General features: G+C 39.9%; 1 protein-coding gene across 2 annotated transcripts in view; it reads left to right on the plus strand.

The window, feature by feature from the left end:
• The window catches only part of dhx37 (DEAH (Asp-Glu-Ala-His) box polypeptide 37), a 115,727-nt gene that overhangs the window by 25,739 nt on the left and 73,422 nt on the right, over positions 1 to 16,566 (plus strand). For both annotated transcript variants that reach the window (XM_060931775.1, XM_060931776.1), the window contains 4 exons: positions 7,335 to 7,431; positions 7,517 to 7,630; positions 15,814 to 15,915; positions 16,059 to 16,173. In XM_060931775.1, the coding sequence (XP_060787758.1) occupies positions 7,335 to 7,431; positions 7,517 to 7,630; positions 15,814 to 15,915; positions 16,059 to 16,173 (428 nt within the window). The remainder of the gene's footprint in view (positions 1 to 7,334; positions 7,432 to 7,516; positions 7,631 to 15,813; positions 15,916 to 16,058; positions 16,174 to 16,566) is intronic.

Raw genomic sequence — 16,566 nt, forward strand, 5'->3', positions numbered from 1 at the left:
GTGAATGGTTCTATGTCTATGTGTCAGCCCTGCGATGACCTGGCGACTTGTCCAGGGTGTACCCTGCCTTTCGCCCGTAGTCAGCTGGGATAGGCTCCAGCTCGCCTGCGACCCTGTAGAACAGGATTAAGCGGCTAGAGATGATATGAGATTATAATATATATATATATATATATATATATATCTCCATCCCCTGCTGGCCAAAAGGGGATTATGTCGTGGTGATGTCCATCTGTCCCAGAAAAGGGTTCTCACCTTCTGAAATCCACTCCTCTCACAATTTTTGGAGGGATTTCACAAAACTTGGCAGAGGGCTTTGTTACAGGACAGTAATACGCATATTGCAATTTCATTTGCAGTATATTGTAGCAGGGGATATTGTGCTCTCCGAGCACTCTTGTTGTTTTTTAATACTTGGATACATATCCTTTTCAGTCAGTGATTGCCTCATGTCTGGAACCCATGGGTATCTCCAAATTCTAAGCTTCTTCACTTAAAGGAGATACATATAACCTTTTATTTTTAAATAAATTTCTGAGTGGATAGTATCTCCATCCTTGATTTTTGTATGCTGCATAAATGGGAATAAAAAATATATATCTTTTGAGAGGTAGAATCGACTGCAAAGTTGGCATTCGAGCTGCCCCGCTGAGCCAGCCAGCCCTGAGTGCGTGACGTTACAGCTGTAACCGGTTTTAAGGCCGAGGCCTTTTACAGCTATAGACCAAAGTCATAAAAATGTACGGTGAAAGTAAGAAATCCCGTTACCGACTTGCTCAACTAAGACTGATTTGACTTCATTGATTGTGGCTTGACTCTCATTAAAACAGGATAGGTGTTATAACTTATGCAACATACATGTACATGCATGCATTTTCACTGATAAAATGTAAAAGGCTAATTAAATAATCAGATGAACTGAGACAATCACATTCTGAAGCAAATTAAATAATCTTATACCGGTAACTTACATACACAATACAAGTTACATGTATTAATCTAAATGCAGGTAAACGAGTGTTTGTTTTGTATCCAAATGAGAGTTGCATCTTACCTGTCTCTGTTCTCGCTTCTTGAAGGCCGAGCTTGTGGCCGATTGTTTTGAAACAATCTGGCTTTCAGTTCTTCGTTCATTCGCTTCTTCCATGTAAGGGCAAGATATTGCTGCTAAGGTAAGCATATCCAGTGGAGAAATCAAACGGCTGGTCCACTCATTCTCCATTTTCTCCATACTGAGTACTCTGCCATTACTGCTCGGCTCAGGCAATTACTAAAACCCGGGACGGGAAGTCACCGGTTTTAGCAACAACCCTCGGCTCACACTCTGGGAGAACTGGTGCAACTGAACTTGCTTTCCTTTTCTTGTAGTTTTTTTTTTTTTTTCTTTAATTGTTGGTACTGCACCGTCTTTCAGTACGGGCTTATAGCCAACACTCAACAGATCAGAGGTCTCGGCTGAGTCTTCAGTAAAATGTGCAGAGCAGCGGAGAGACCACTTTGTAGGTGCCCAGTGTGCCCGTGAACTTCTCGCAAAACGCGTCAAAATCTTTGCAGTTTGAACATTCTTGGACTATGAATGCAACATAAATCCAGCTTCTGTCATGTTGCTGCACTGGCCAGCAAAACATCTACGTGGCATGGTGATAAATTAGCTCAAAATGGAGGATGGGAGTTGCAGTCAGCTCTGTTTTAGCATAGCAGAAATGGCGATGAGACCGATAGCCTTCCTGCTGTGACGTCACGGACGTCAAGGTCATTCACTCAGACTGCTACCTATATGAATCACTTTAATCGTAAAAATTACTATATTTAGATTTGTGAACACTTAAAATATTCCTGTGCCATTCTTGAGGTCTCAAGGCATTTATAAACAAAAAGTGAGGCCATGGCTCTGTGTATATGCTTTAAGGTGCTTTGCCAGGCCTTTTACTGCAACTGCCTTCAGTTGCTGGATGCTTGTGGGTCTTTCTACATTCAGTTTTGTCTTCATTAAGTGAAAAGCGTATGCAATTGGGTTGACTGACTTGAGCTATTTAAAGCATATATGCAGAGCCATGGCCTCACTTTCGTTTAAAATGCTTTGAGACCTCAAGAATGGCACAGGAGTAGTTTTAATTGTTAAATTTAATATAGTAATTTTTACGATTAAAGTGATTCATATAGGTAGCGGTCTGAGTGAATGACCTTGAAGTCCATGATGTCACAGCAGGAAGGCTATCGGTCTCATCGCCATTTCCGCTATACTAAAACACAGCTGACTGCAACTCCAATCCTCCATTTTGAGCTAATTTATTGCCATGCCACGTAGATGTGTTGCTGGCGAGTGCAGCAACACGACAGAAGGTGGATTTACGTTACATTCATGCCCCAAGAATGTTCAAACTGCAAAGATTTGGACGCATTTTGTGAGAAGTTCACAGGCACATTGGGTGGCTATGAAGTGGTCTCTCCTCTGCTCTGCACATTTTACTGAAGACCCGTATGAAACCTCTGATCTGTTGGAGCGTTGGCTATAAGCCCGTATTGAAAGAGGGTGCAGTACCAACAAGATAAGGAAAGTGTTGCTATTTATTTTATTTATTTAAAAGGAAAGTGAGTTTAATTGCACCAGTTTTACTGGAGTGAGCCGAGGGTTGTTGCTAAAACCTGGTACAGGACATATTGCTCAGGCAGTGACCTCCCCGCAGTTGTTGCTAAAACCGGTGACGTCCCGTTCCGTCCCGGGTTTTAGTAATTGCCTGAGCCAAGCAGTAATGACGGAGTACTCAGTATGGAGAGAATGAATAGACTAGCTGTCTTATTTCTAAACTGGATATTGCTGCCATCTCGCCCTTACGTGGAAGTGAATGAATGGAGAACTGAACAAACAACTGAAAGTCAGATTGTTTTGAAACGATCGGCCTTCAAGAAGCGAGAACACAGACAGGTAAGCTCCGACTCTCATTTGGATTAAAAAAAACTCGTTTCCCTGCATTTAGATTAATACATGTAACTTGTGTATTTAAGTATGAGATTATTTAATTTGCTTCAGAATGTGATTGTCTCAGTTCATCTGATTTATTTAATTAGCCTTTTACATTTTATCAGTGAAAAATGCATGCATGTTGCAAAAGTTATAACACCTATCCTGTTTTAATGAGAGTCAAGCCACAATCAATGAAGTCAAATTAGTCTTCGTTGAGCAAGTCGGTAACGATATTTCTTTCTTTCACCATAAATGTTTGTTTATATGACTTTGGTCTGTAGCTGTCAAAGGCCTCAGTCTTAAAACCGGTTTCCGCTGTGATGTCACGCACTCAGGGCTGGCTGGGGCAGCGGGGCAGCTCGAATGCCAACTTTGCAGTCGACTTTTAACTCTCAAAGAGATTTTTTTTTAATTCCCATTTATACAGCATATAAGTCAAGGATGGAGATGCTATCCACTCAGAAATTTACTTAAAAATAAAGGTTCTGCGTACATCCTTTAAGAACATTCCATTTCTTTGCCGAAAGAAGCTCTTGGGCTGCTTTCACAGTAGATTTTGGGTCATTATCCATTTGTACTGTGAAGTGCTGTCCTATCAGTTTTACAGCATTTGAATCTGAGCTGAAACTGGAGCTCTTTACACTTCAGAATTCATCCTCCTACTTCTGTTAGCTGTCATACCAGTTTAAAAACAAAAAAACATTAACCCAGCTTAATTGGGAGCAGTACATGTGCATGTCCACCATGTTTGACAGATTATGGGGGATGCTTTGGATCATGAGTCCTCCCCCTTCTCTCCATGCTCTTCTCTTCCCATCATTCTGGTACAACTTAATCTTGGTGTCATCTGTTCGAAGAATCATCTTCTAGAACTGGGCAGCCTTTCCAGCAAAGTCTAATCTGGCCTTTCTGTCCTTGAGTGTTCTCAGTGGCTTGCATCTTGAGGCAAACCCTCTATATTTACATTCATGAAGAAATCTCTTGATTGTAGACTTGGAGAACGATATTCCTACCGCCTCAGAAATGTTCTTGACTTGCCTAGATGTTGTGAAAGGGTTTTTCTTCATCAAGGAAAGAATACTGCAGTCATCCATTCGTGATAATTTTGACAATGTAAAATTTAATTTTTGTATTCTAGTTGGTTTTAGTCACATTTTTAGGGTTTTTTTTTTTTTTTAGTCAAGATTTAGTGGAACTCCGTTTTAAATTTAATCCGATTTTAGTCAATGCTTTAGTCATGATTTTCCTCAGTGTCATGAAACTGTGTAATGGATTTTGCTGAAGGATATGTCTCCTGATTTGTAAAAATTCCCTTGAAGTAAGTATATGTTGAAGTGTTGCTGACTTACTATACTCTGGGAGCCATTTTGAGAGACCGATGGTGTTCAGGATAGGGTTTGCTGTTTCTTTTAATTTAATAACTTGTTAAATGTTTGGTCCTGATGATTATTTATATTGATCTTGCAGTTAAGAGTTACCTCCCAGCATCAGTGGTTTTGCTTGTACTATAAAATGGGGACGCCATAGCCTAAAGGTTAGAGAAGCAGCTTTGGGACAGTTTGCTGGTTCAAGTCCCTGGACCAGCAGGAAAACATGTGGGTGGGTGGGTGGGTGGGTGGGGAGTGAATGAACAGTTGCCGCTGCCACCACACACATCCATGGCTCAAGCCCCTTGAGCAAGACCCCGAACCCCTAACTGTGTCCTGGGTGCTGCAGCGCAACTGCCCACTGCTCTGGGTTTGTTTTGTTTAAGGGTTAAATGCAGAGAGAGAATTTCACTGTGTACATGTGTCGAATAAAGGCTTAAAAATTCCAAATATCCCCGTCTGTTATTGTAATGGTAGATTTCATTTAGTATTCGTAGATGTGGGTGTTGCATTAACAGAAGTACGATGGTCAGGTTTTGAAGTAACACAGTTTTCTGGTCGATATTCAAGTGAACAGACACCCACCCACCCGCTTTTTTTTTTTTGTTTGTTTGTGTGTGCGCGCGCGTGTGTGTAACATTTGTTACAAGTAACCTGCACCATAAGTGGCCAAGGGAAATGGAAGAAGAGCCGCGACATGTACTACTTTTTTATATATAAAAATGAATGCCTAACTAGGTTATTTGCCTGAACAGAGATGGCTATTTTACTATAATTTTTGTTGTAAAATATTTCATTTATTTTCTCTTTAATCATGAAATAAGTTGTCAGTTAATACTTGTCAAAACTTTCATTGACAAAATTAATGCCATCATCCACTTTAGTTGTCTTCTGTGGTCTTCCAGGCCTTTTGGTATTGCTGAACTTGCCAATGCATTGTTTCTTTTTAAGAATGTACCAAATTGATTTGGCCATTCCTAAAGTTTCTGCTATCTTTTTTTGATGGTTCTGGGGTTTTTTTTTTCTTTCATTTTAATGATAGTCTCCTTCACTTGCATCGATACCTCTTTTGGACTGCATATTGAGTTTCCGTGAATAGTTGCCAAATGCAAATTCAACAGTTGGAATTGACTTCAGACTTTTTATCTCCTTAATTTGTCATGAAATTACTCCTCAGTCAATTGTCCAGGTACTTTTGAGCGAAGTCGAGGGGCTATGTAAAAATGGCTGTACAGTGGTGCTTGAAAGTTTGTGAACCCTTTAGAATTTTCTATATTTCTGCATAAATATGACCTAAAACATCATCAGATTTTCACACAAGTCCTAAAAGTAGATAAAGAGAACCCAGTTAAGCAAATGAGACAAAAATATTATACTTGGTCATTTATTTATTGAGGAAAATGATCCAATATTACATATCTGTGAGTGGCAAAAGTAAGTGAACCTTTGCTTTCAGTATCTGGTGTGACCCCCTTGTACAGCAATAACTGCAACTAAACATTTGCGGTAACTGTTGATCAGTCCTGCACACCGGCTTGGAGGAATTTTAGCCCATTCCTCCGTGCAGAACAGCTTCAACTCTGGGATGTTGGTGGGTTTCCTCACATGAACTGCTCGCTTCAGGTCCTTCCACAACATTTCCATTGGATTAAGGTCAGGACTTTGACTTGGCCATTCCAAAACATTAACTTTATTCTTCTTTAATCATTCTTTGGTAGAATGACTTGTGTGCTTCGGGTCGTTGTCTTGCTGCATGACCCACTTTCTCTTGAGATTCAGTTCATGGACAGATGTCCTGACATTTTCCTTTAGAATTCGCTGGTATAATTCAGAATTCATTGTTCCATCAATGATGGCAAGCCGTCCTGGCCCTGATGCAGCAAAACAGGCCCAAACCATGATACTACCACCACCGTGTTTCACAGTTGGGATAAGGTTCTTATGCTGGAATGCAGTGTTTTCCTTTCTCCAAACATAACGCTTCTCATTTAAACCAAAAAGTTCTATTTTGGTCTCATCTGTCCACAAAACATTTTTCCAATAGCCTTCTGGCTTGTCCACGTGATCTTTAGCAAACTGCAGACGAGCAGCAATGTTCTTTTTGGAGAGCAGGGGCTTTCTCCTTGCAACCCTGCCATGCACACCATTGTTGTTCAGTGTTTTCCTGATGGTGGACTCATGAACATTAACATTAGCCAATGTGAGAGAGGCCTTCAGTTGCTTAAAAGTTACCCTGGGGTCCTTTGTGACCTCTCCGACTATTACACGCCGTGATCTTTGTTGGTCGACCACTCCTGGGGAAGGTAACAATGGTCTTGAATTTCCTCCATTTGTTCACAATCTGTCTGACTGTGGATTGGTGGAGTCCAAACTCTTTAGAGATGGTTTTGTAACCTTTTCCAGCCTGATGAGCATCAACAACACTTTTTCTGAGCTCCTCAGAAATCTCCTTTGTTTGTGCCATGATACACTTCCACAAACATGTATTGTGAGGATCAGACATTGATAGATCCCTGTTCTTTAAATAAAACAGGGTGCCCACTCACACCTGATTGTCATCCCATTGATTGAAAACACCTGACTCTAATTTCACCTTCAAATGAACTGCTAATCCTAGAGGTTCACATACTTTTGCCACTCACAGATATGTAATATTGGATCATTTTCCTCAATAAATAAATGGCCAAGTATAATATTTTTGTCCCATTTGTTTAACTGGGTTCTCTTTATCTACTTTTAGGACTTGTGTGAAAATCTGATGATGTTTTAGGTCATATTTATGCAAAAATATAGAAAATTCTAAAGGGTTCACAAACTTTCAAGCACCACTGTAATTCCAAAATGGTGAATGCAGTACTCTTGTTCAACATCTTGAATTCAAGCTGAAAGTACCACATATTGATTGCTTCAGTTCAAATCCACGGTGGTGCTGTACAGAGGCAAAATTATGAAAACAGTCACTATTCAAATATTTATGGACCTGACTATTTGTGTGTTGTCAGGGTGGTGTCTTATCAGATCAGATATGAAGGCAATGTGACAAAAGACACCAAGATCAAGTTCATGACTGATGGGGTCTTGCTGAAAGAAATTCAAAAGGTATGTATATGCGCACACGCACAGACAAACAAATGTTTTTTTGCTGCCTTTTGTTCATAACTTAATTATGTTTTCATGTGTCTAGGATTTCCTGTTGCAGAAATACAGTGTGATAATAATTGACGAGGCTCACGAGCGCAGTGTCTACACGGACATCCTCATTGGCCTGCTCTCGCGGATTGTGCCACTCCGCAATAAGGTATTGCACACACTTTGGAGAAAAAGACTAAAACATTACAATATTTAATTTACTTAATGTACTCTGTGATAAACCATTGTATACAGCAGGGGGATTCAGTCCTGTAGGTAGTTGGGTGCAGTGGTGCTTGAAAGTTTGTGAACCCTTTAAAATGTTCTATATTTCTGCATGAATATGACATAAAACATCAGATTTTTACACAAGTCCTAAAAGTAGATAAAGAGAACCCAGTTAAACAAATGAGGCAAAAATATTATACTTGTTCCTTTATTTATTGAGGAAAATGATCCAATATTACATATCTGTGAGTGGCAAAAGTATGTGAACCTTTTCTGATGTGACCCCCTTGTGCAGCAATAACTGCAACTAAACGTTTCCGGTAACTGTTGATGGGCAATTCCATGTAAATGTCAACCTCACCATGCAAAAATAAAGCAACATGTAATACATCAAAACCACTCCCAGAGATATCACCTAGGCCTGTATTTTACAGATGTGAATAAGTTGAACCAATTTGTAACCAACCTAATGTGTCACTGTCAGTCTTTCTTTCTTATAATGTAAACCCCAAGCTAAAATCAACTTTGATCATGTACAATTCTATATTATTGCCACAAGCCACAGAAATGTATGCTAAAATCCACAAAACAGCAAAACAATAGCCATCCTAAATATTATTTAAGAACTTTGATAGTTTTAGCTGATATTTAGAGAGTTTTTCAAAGGGTTATGGTGGTTAAATTGCTGATTTTCTAAACATATGCCATGTCTATTTCAGACGCGTCACATCCATAACGGAATTTCGTCACATCCATAACGCTGACTTTTCCTTCCGAAACTCTGCATGAAATACAAAATATTTTAAACAAAGATTTTTTAATATTCACCTTGGACCCCTCTATCAAATGGATATCTCCATTTCGACATTAGGTTTACAATTTCACAGAGTTTGATAAAAATGTACAGTCACCCAAGAAAAGTGATACTTTTTCTGTCACATCCATAACGCATCTTTTATTGGCATTTTCTGGCATGCCCTAGAGGTACTATGGGAATTGTTCTTGTTCTATCACTTCTCCAGTATGGTACAGCCTTAAAATATGCAACACCTGTTTAAATACTGGGAGACAATAAAACATGCACTGGGTCATTTGTTGCCATTTTGAGTTCAAGTGTCACGTCCATAACGCTGGAATTGCTCTGATCAGTCCTGCACACCGGCTTGGAGGAATTTTAGCCCATTCCTCCATACAGAACAGCTTCAGCTCTGGGATGTTGATGGGTTTCCTCACATGAACTGCTTGCTTCAGGTCCTTCCACAACATTTCGATTGTATTAAGGTCAGGACTTTGACTTGGCCATTCCAAAACATTAACTTTATTCTTCTTTAACCATTCTTTGGTAGAACGACTTGTGTGCTTCGGGTTGTTGTCTTGCTGCATGACCCACCTTCTCTTGAGATTCAGTTCATAGACATGTCCTGACATTTTCCTTTAGAATTCGTTGGTATAATTCAGAATTCGTTGTTCCATCAATGATGGCAAGCCGTCCTGGCCCAGATGCAGCAAAACAGGCCCAAACCATGATACTACCACCACCATGTTTCACAGATGGTCCACAAAACATTTTTTCCAATAGCCTTCTGGCTTGTCCACAATCTTTAGCAAACTGCAGACGAGCAGCAATGTTTTTTTTGGAGAGCAGTGGCTTTCTCCTTGCAGCCCTGCCATGCACACCACTGTTCAGTGTTCTCCTGATGGTGGACTCATGAGCATTTGGCTAATGTTAATGTGAGAGAGGCCTTCAGTTGCTTAGAAATTACCCTGGGGTCCTTTGTGAGCTTGCCGACTATTACACGGCTTGCTCTTGGAGTGATCTTTGTTGGTCGACCACTCCTGGGGAGGGTAACAATGGTCTTGAATTTTCTCCATTTGTATGTAATCTGTCTGACTGTGGATTGGTGGAGTCCAAACTCTTTACAGATGGTTTTGTAACCTTTTCCAACCTGATGAGCATCAACAACGCTTTTTCTGAGGTCCTCAGAAATCTCCTTTGTTCGTGCCATGATACACTTCCACAAACGTGTTGTGAAGATCAGACTTTGATAGATCCCTGTTCTTTAAATAAAACAGGGTGTCCACTCACACCTGATTGTCATCCCATTGATTGAAAACACCTGACTCTAATTTCACCTTCAAATTAACTGCTAATCCTTTTGCCACTCACAGATGTGTAATATTGGATCATTTTCCTCAATAAATAAATGACCAAGTATAATAATTTGTCTCATTTGTTTAACTGGGTTCTCTTTATCTACTTTTAGGACTTGTGTGAAAATCTGATGTTTTAGGTCATATTTATGCAGAAATATAGAAAATTCTAAAGGGTTTACAAACTTTCAAGCACCACTGTACCTTACTGATCCCAAAGGAAATTTATACATCCAGTAGTACAAATGTGTACAATAAAACATTAAGCCATGCACACAAAAAATTACCTGCATTAAATACGTATCTGCACTATATTTAAGTATAGTACACTATGACTTACTTTTACATTTAGTTTTTGGCATATGCACATTTTCAGAGCAACTTGTGTAAATGGTTTGAAGTCTGTCAATAAATACTCACTGGTTCACTAGGCCATGGACTAAGAACACCATCAGTCTAAAAATTCTGTTGAGGAGGGTATATAGCAATAAAAGCACAAAGACAACACAAGGGTGGTTTTTTTATTTACTTATTTTTTTAAATGAAGGTGCGAATTTAAGTACTTCGGGAAGAGGTAGGTTTGTAGATGATGTTAGAAGACAGTCATTTACTCGGCTGTTCGGACATCTAGAGCAGTGTTTCTCAAGTGCCATCTAGTGGGTTGCGAATTTTTTCAACTTTGAAGCCAAATACTAAATAGTTCAGGATGTCGTAGCGTCCCAAATCCGGTAGCTGGTTTGCCGTACACCTTTTTCAAGTGGAATAAATACATTTGTGGGTAAATTTATATGAATCTGTGATGCCTGCTGGAAGAGAAGAGCAGGGAGGTTTGAGAATCGAGCAGCTGTGGTGTGTTTACACCCGATACTAAAACTTGCAGCGTCCTAGCAACCATCACAAAGACATGGACAAAAAGCCTAGAAACTCCTATTTACCCAAGCAAAAACGGTACAGGATTTCTTGTAGTGTCCTGATCCCCAGATCTTTAACCTAGCCACATATGAAAAGTTGTGTAGAACGATGTCTGTAGCACCAGGTAGTCTGAGGTGTCGGGGAACTCAACGGATGGATAATTTTCCAAATAATAGGAAAAATCTTTCTTTGTTAGCATGTAAGGATCTATCCATCCCATTGAGTGGTTTCTATAGCCACTTCTTTTGAGTGTACTTCTTGGTTTTAATAATTTGCTTGCTTGTTGTACACAAACATGGCAATAAGTTCTTGTGTTAATGAACCGGACTCCACTTTTGGATCATTAATCCCTTTTGACTGAGAATGCTCTACATGCATGGCTTCATGTTGGCTTCTGGCACGTCCATACAGTTTTAAATACAAAACATACAATTAAAAACAGGTGTTTTTTTTTTTTTTTTTGCATTTATTTAATTCTTGGACTCCCATCTGTGACATTTGAGTAATGTTGCATTCCATTAATATACTGTACAGTAGATTATTAGATTCTAATAGAATAGATGATCCAAAATAATTGGGGATTTTTGTTTTTTTAAATGGGCCTCGACTCATTACAAGTATGAATAGGTGGGCCTTAAAGTAGAAAAGGTTGTGAACCCCTAATCTAGAGGAAGTTCATTCCGTTACTTGGGTGCCAGACCAGAAATACTGATGCATGCTTTCCTTGTACCTTGAGAGATGATGGGACCAGTCGAGCAGTGCTTGATCATCACAGGGAGAGCGGTGTAGTGCGAGGTGTAGTAAGCAGTTTCTGGTCCATGTTTGGCTTTGTAGGCAAGCATTGGTGCTTTTAAACCTGATATGGGCAGCTGCAAGAAGCCAGTGGAGGGAGCACAGCAATGGGGTAGTGTCAGAGAACTTGAAGATTGAGAACGAGTCCTGCAGCTGCATTCTGGATCAGTTGGAGAGATCGAACAGTGTTCCGAGGCAGTAGTCCAGTATTGAAATGACAAGAAACTGAACAAGCGTCTGAGTGGCCTGTGTGGATAGAAATGGACGAATTCTTCTGATGTTCTAAAGGAGAAATTGACATGAGTGACACTCACTCCACACTGGCAATGTCAGAGGGAGAGAGAGAATCGAGCTTTTTATTTATTCACCTGTACACTCAAGCACAGTGAAATTTTTCCTCTATATTTAACCTAGTGAAGCTGTGAACACACAAGTGAGCAATGAGCACACACACCCAGAGCAGTGGGCAGCTATGCTACAGCACCTGGGGAGCAGTTGGGGGTTAGGTCAAGATTTGACCTTGCTCAAGGGCACTTCAGCCATGAATAGAGGGAGGGGGACAGTGCTGTTCATTCACTCCCCCCACATATTCCCTGGACTGGCAGGAAAACAAACCGGCAATCCTTTGGGCACAAGGCTGCTTCTCTAACCTATAGGCCATGGATGCCCCAAAAGGACTTTTTATTTATTTATTTATTTATTTATTTATTTATTTATTTATTCCTACCCACCCACCTACCTACCCCATCCCAAAGTTATGTGCAGTGACGGAGCCATCAGAGAGTTGTTCAGGGAGATCGCAAGATCCTGACGTGGGGATGAATCACCTGGGAGGAGTAGCAGTTAAGTTTTGCTGGGATTAAAGGGGAGCTGAAGTTATTTTTAAACTTGCTTTATTTCTTAATTAACGTGTTATTCAATTACGTTCTCGGTTTTATTGACCTTTTATATCGTGACTCGTATTGGCATATTATATTACACTTATCGGCCTTTTCGGTTTTCAGCCATGTTGAATGTAGTTCGTATGGTCCACGGCAGGCCTTATCCGTGTGATCTTTGCGAGACTTCAAACGTGAAGTGTCGGCGCCACCATTTTGAAAACTGTTTACACAGCGGCCAGATCACCACATCATTCCAATTTAGATTAATTTCGAGATTTGCCAGCTTCATCAGTGATTTGAGATTATTCCATACGACTTGAAACCAACGTGGAGTAGAGAAGAGTTGGAAAGGCGACAGGATAAGGACTAGTCCGTCGCGCTAGTATTTACGTCGTCATTACTGTTGCACAATTAAAACGTGCCAGATCAGGCGGCTGGTCGGTTTTCAAAATAATAAATACATGGATACATTTTTGTGATAAATACATGTTATACTGAGCACATTTCCCACATAATCCTCACTAAGGTTTCGGACAGCACTATAAAATGGCGTCCCCACCATATAGTGCCCTATATAGTGAGTAGGGAGCGATTTGGGACACGGAAAACTTCCGGCTTGATTACGTCAGCATTCGAAGGAGGGCGCGCGTGTCTTTTGACAACATTGGCAGATGTTGGTCACTTTTGATTTCCGCTGTACATTTTACTTCAGTCCTACGAAGCCTCGCACAGGTCTCAGTGAATCTCATTTACGGCCATCGCTTTGACATATGAACTGATGTATTACATAGCATATTTCAAACCCTCATAACTTGCTACAGCAGTGACAAAACAGCTGTCAGAAATGCATTCCTACATTTTATAAAATGAGAAATAGAATTTTGATGATAAAATTTGCTTTCATTTCCGCTTTAAGTTTCAGCTACCAGACTCTGACCTGCAAGGTCCTGTACACAGGGAGACTATTGATGCAGTAGGTATATTTTCCACAACAGTGGAAAACGATTGTTCAGTGACGATGTACGCAATTTAAAAACAACAAAACCCTGTATAAAGTAACTACACTATACATAAACATAGTATACTAAAGACTTTTTTATCCACACAGTCCTGTAAATATGGAGATTGTTTATGCAGTAGTTGGAGAATTCAATACTGCAAAATGATTGTGAAATAGTAAATAAAGTGACTTGAGGTGCATAGTATGCAGGACTAATATAGCCAATGAAATTGAGCAAAAACAGAGCATCAGGCCCAGTATTCAACGTCTCCTGACCTAGTTTGAAGGAACAAAGGATCTCCTAAGTCTCTCTGCTAAGCAGCCCGATGATGGCAGCCTGCCACTGAACATACAGTGGTGCTTGAAAGTTTGTGAACTCCTTTTTAGTTTTCTACAACCCCGATTCCAAAAAAGTTGGGACAAAGTACAAATTGTAAATAAAAATGGAATGCAACAATGTGGAAGTTTCAAAATTCCATATTTTATTCAGAATAGAACATAGATGACATATCAAATGTTTAAACTGAGAAAATGTATCATTTAAAGAGAAAAATTAGGTGATGTTTAAATTTCATGACAACAACACATCTCAAAAAAGTGGGGACAAGGCCATGTTTACCACTGTGAGACATCCCCTTTTCTCTTTACAACAGTCTGTAAACGTCTGGGGACTGAGGAGACAAGTTGCTCAAGTTTAGGGATAGGAATGTTAACCCATTCTTGTCTAATGTAGGATTCTAGTTGCTCAACTGTCTTGGGTCTTTTTTGTCGTATCTTTCGTTTTATGATGCGCCAAATGTTTTCTATGGGTGAAAGATCTGGACTGCACTGGCCAGTTCAGTACCCAGACCCTTCTTCTACGCAGCCATGATGCTGTAATTGATGCAGTATGTGGTTTGGCATTGTCATGTTGGAAAATGCAAGGTCTTCCCTGAAAGAGACGTCGTCTGGATGGGAGCATATGTTGCTCTAGAACCTGGATATACCTTTCAGCATTGATTGTGTCTATCCAGATGTGTAAGCTGCCCATGCCACACACACTAATGCAACCCCATACCATCAGAGATGCAGGCTTCTGAACTGAGCGCTGATGATAACTTGGGTCATCCTTCTCCTCTTTAGTCCGAATGACACGGCGTCCCCGAGTTCCATAAAGAACTTCAAATTTTGATTTGTCTGACCACAGAGCAGTTTTCCACTTTGCCACAGTCCATTTTAAATGAGCCTTGGCCCAGAGAAGCCGTCTGCGCTTCTGGATCATGTTTAGATACGGCTTCTTCTTTGAACTATAGAGTTTTAGCTGGCAATGGCAGTTGACATGGTGAATTGTGTTCACAGATAATGTTCTCTGGAAATATTCCTGAGCCCATTTTGTGATTTCCAATACAGAAGCATGCCTGTATGTGATGTAGTGCCGTCTAAGGGCCCGAAGATCACGGGCACCCAGTATGGTTTTCTGGCCTTGACCCTTATGCACAGATTCTTCCAGATTCTCTGAATCTTTTAATGATGATATGCACTGTAGATGATGTGTTCAAACTCTTTGCAATTTTACACTGTCGAACTCCTTTCTGATATTGCGCCACTATTTGTCGGTGCAGAATTAGGGGAATTGGTGATCCTCTTCCCATCTTTAGTTCGAGAGCCGCTGCCACTCCAAGATGCTCTTTTTATACCCAGTCATGTTAATGACCTATTGTCAATTGACCTAATGAGTTGCAATTTGGTCCTCCAGCTGTTCCTTTTTTGTACCTTTAACTTTTCCAGCCTCTTATTGCCCCTGTCCCAACTTTTTTGAGATGTGTTGCTGTCATGAAATTTCAAATGAGCCAATATTTGGCATGAAATTTCAAAATGTCTCACTTTCGACATTTGATATGTTGTCTATGCTCTATTGTGAATACAATATCAGTTTTTGAGATTTGTAAATTATTGCATTCTGTTTTTATTTACAATTTGTACTTTGTCCCAACTTTTTTGGAATCGGGGTTGTATATTTCTGTATAAATAAACAAGTCCTAAAAGTAGATAAAGAGGACCCAATTATACAAATGAGACAAAAATATTATACTTGGTCATTTATTTATTGAGGAAAATGATCCAATATTACACGATCCCCAGAGAATCATTGTTCATGCCCACCACAGAGCCAGCTCACCTGACTAGTTTGTCTAGTCATATAGTAAAGGGCTGGTGTTGCCGCAGGCTTTTATTCCAGACAGATAAGAGGAACACTTGATAGTTGATTGGAGGCCAAGTTGAACTGCTTAAAAAGGTGGAAACCAGTGTGACTCCTGCCTGGTTGGAATGAAAGCCTTCAGTCACACTGGCTGTTTGTGAAATAAGATTGATGACCCCAGTTTGCAGTAATGTATTTTAAACTTGCAGAAAAGTTTGCCCATGAAACTACTAATCATGTCTGCTACGCTGCGAGTGGAAGACTTTACTGAGAACAAGAGACTGTTTCGTACTCCTCCACCAGTCATAAAGGTATCACCCACTTCCACCATTTTACCTCTTGTTCTTAGCATTTCACTTTCAGCGCTAACTGCATATCTGAAGTATACACTGAACATCTGCTTTAATTGATGGATTATTCAGTACATCTGAGCTTTTAATTCATGTGTGTGCAGGTAGAGGCTCGTCAGTTCCCAGTCACGGTTCACTTCAACAAGCGCACACCAATTGAGGATTACGTAGCAGAGGCCTTTCGCAAGACATGCAAGATTCATCGCATGCTACCACCAGGTCTCTCTCTATTTCTCCATCTCTCCCCCCCAGCGTTCCCCCTGGGTTCTGAAAAATATTCTCCACTTTTTTTCCTTGAAAAATGAAGTCAAAAGTATTCGTCACTTTTTTTTTTTTTTTTCCTTAGTTATCAACTTATCAGAGTGGACTTAATACAGGTTTATACCAAACAAACTGGCACAATTCAAATATTTGTACAGATACAGGCCTGTCTATTTTATATATATATATATATATATATATATATATATATATATATATATATATAAAAAATTGGCTCCATTCCAGCATCTAATAAGAGACTTGATTTTGGGCACCCTGTGCACCATCAAGCTAAAATGAACCCCTTTAGTTTGGGCTCTCTTAAAGCAGTTATGCAGAACCTTTATTTTT

This window comes from Neoarius graeffei, chromosome 10 (assembly GCF_027579695.1).
Source record: "Neoarius graeffei isolate fNeoGra1 chromosome 10, fNeoGra1.pri, whole genome shotgun sequence".
NCBI classification, from domain to species: domain Eukaryota; kingdom Metazoa; phylum Chordata; class Actinopteri; order Siluriformes; family Ariidae; genus Neoarius; species Neoarius graeffei.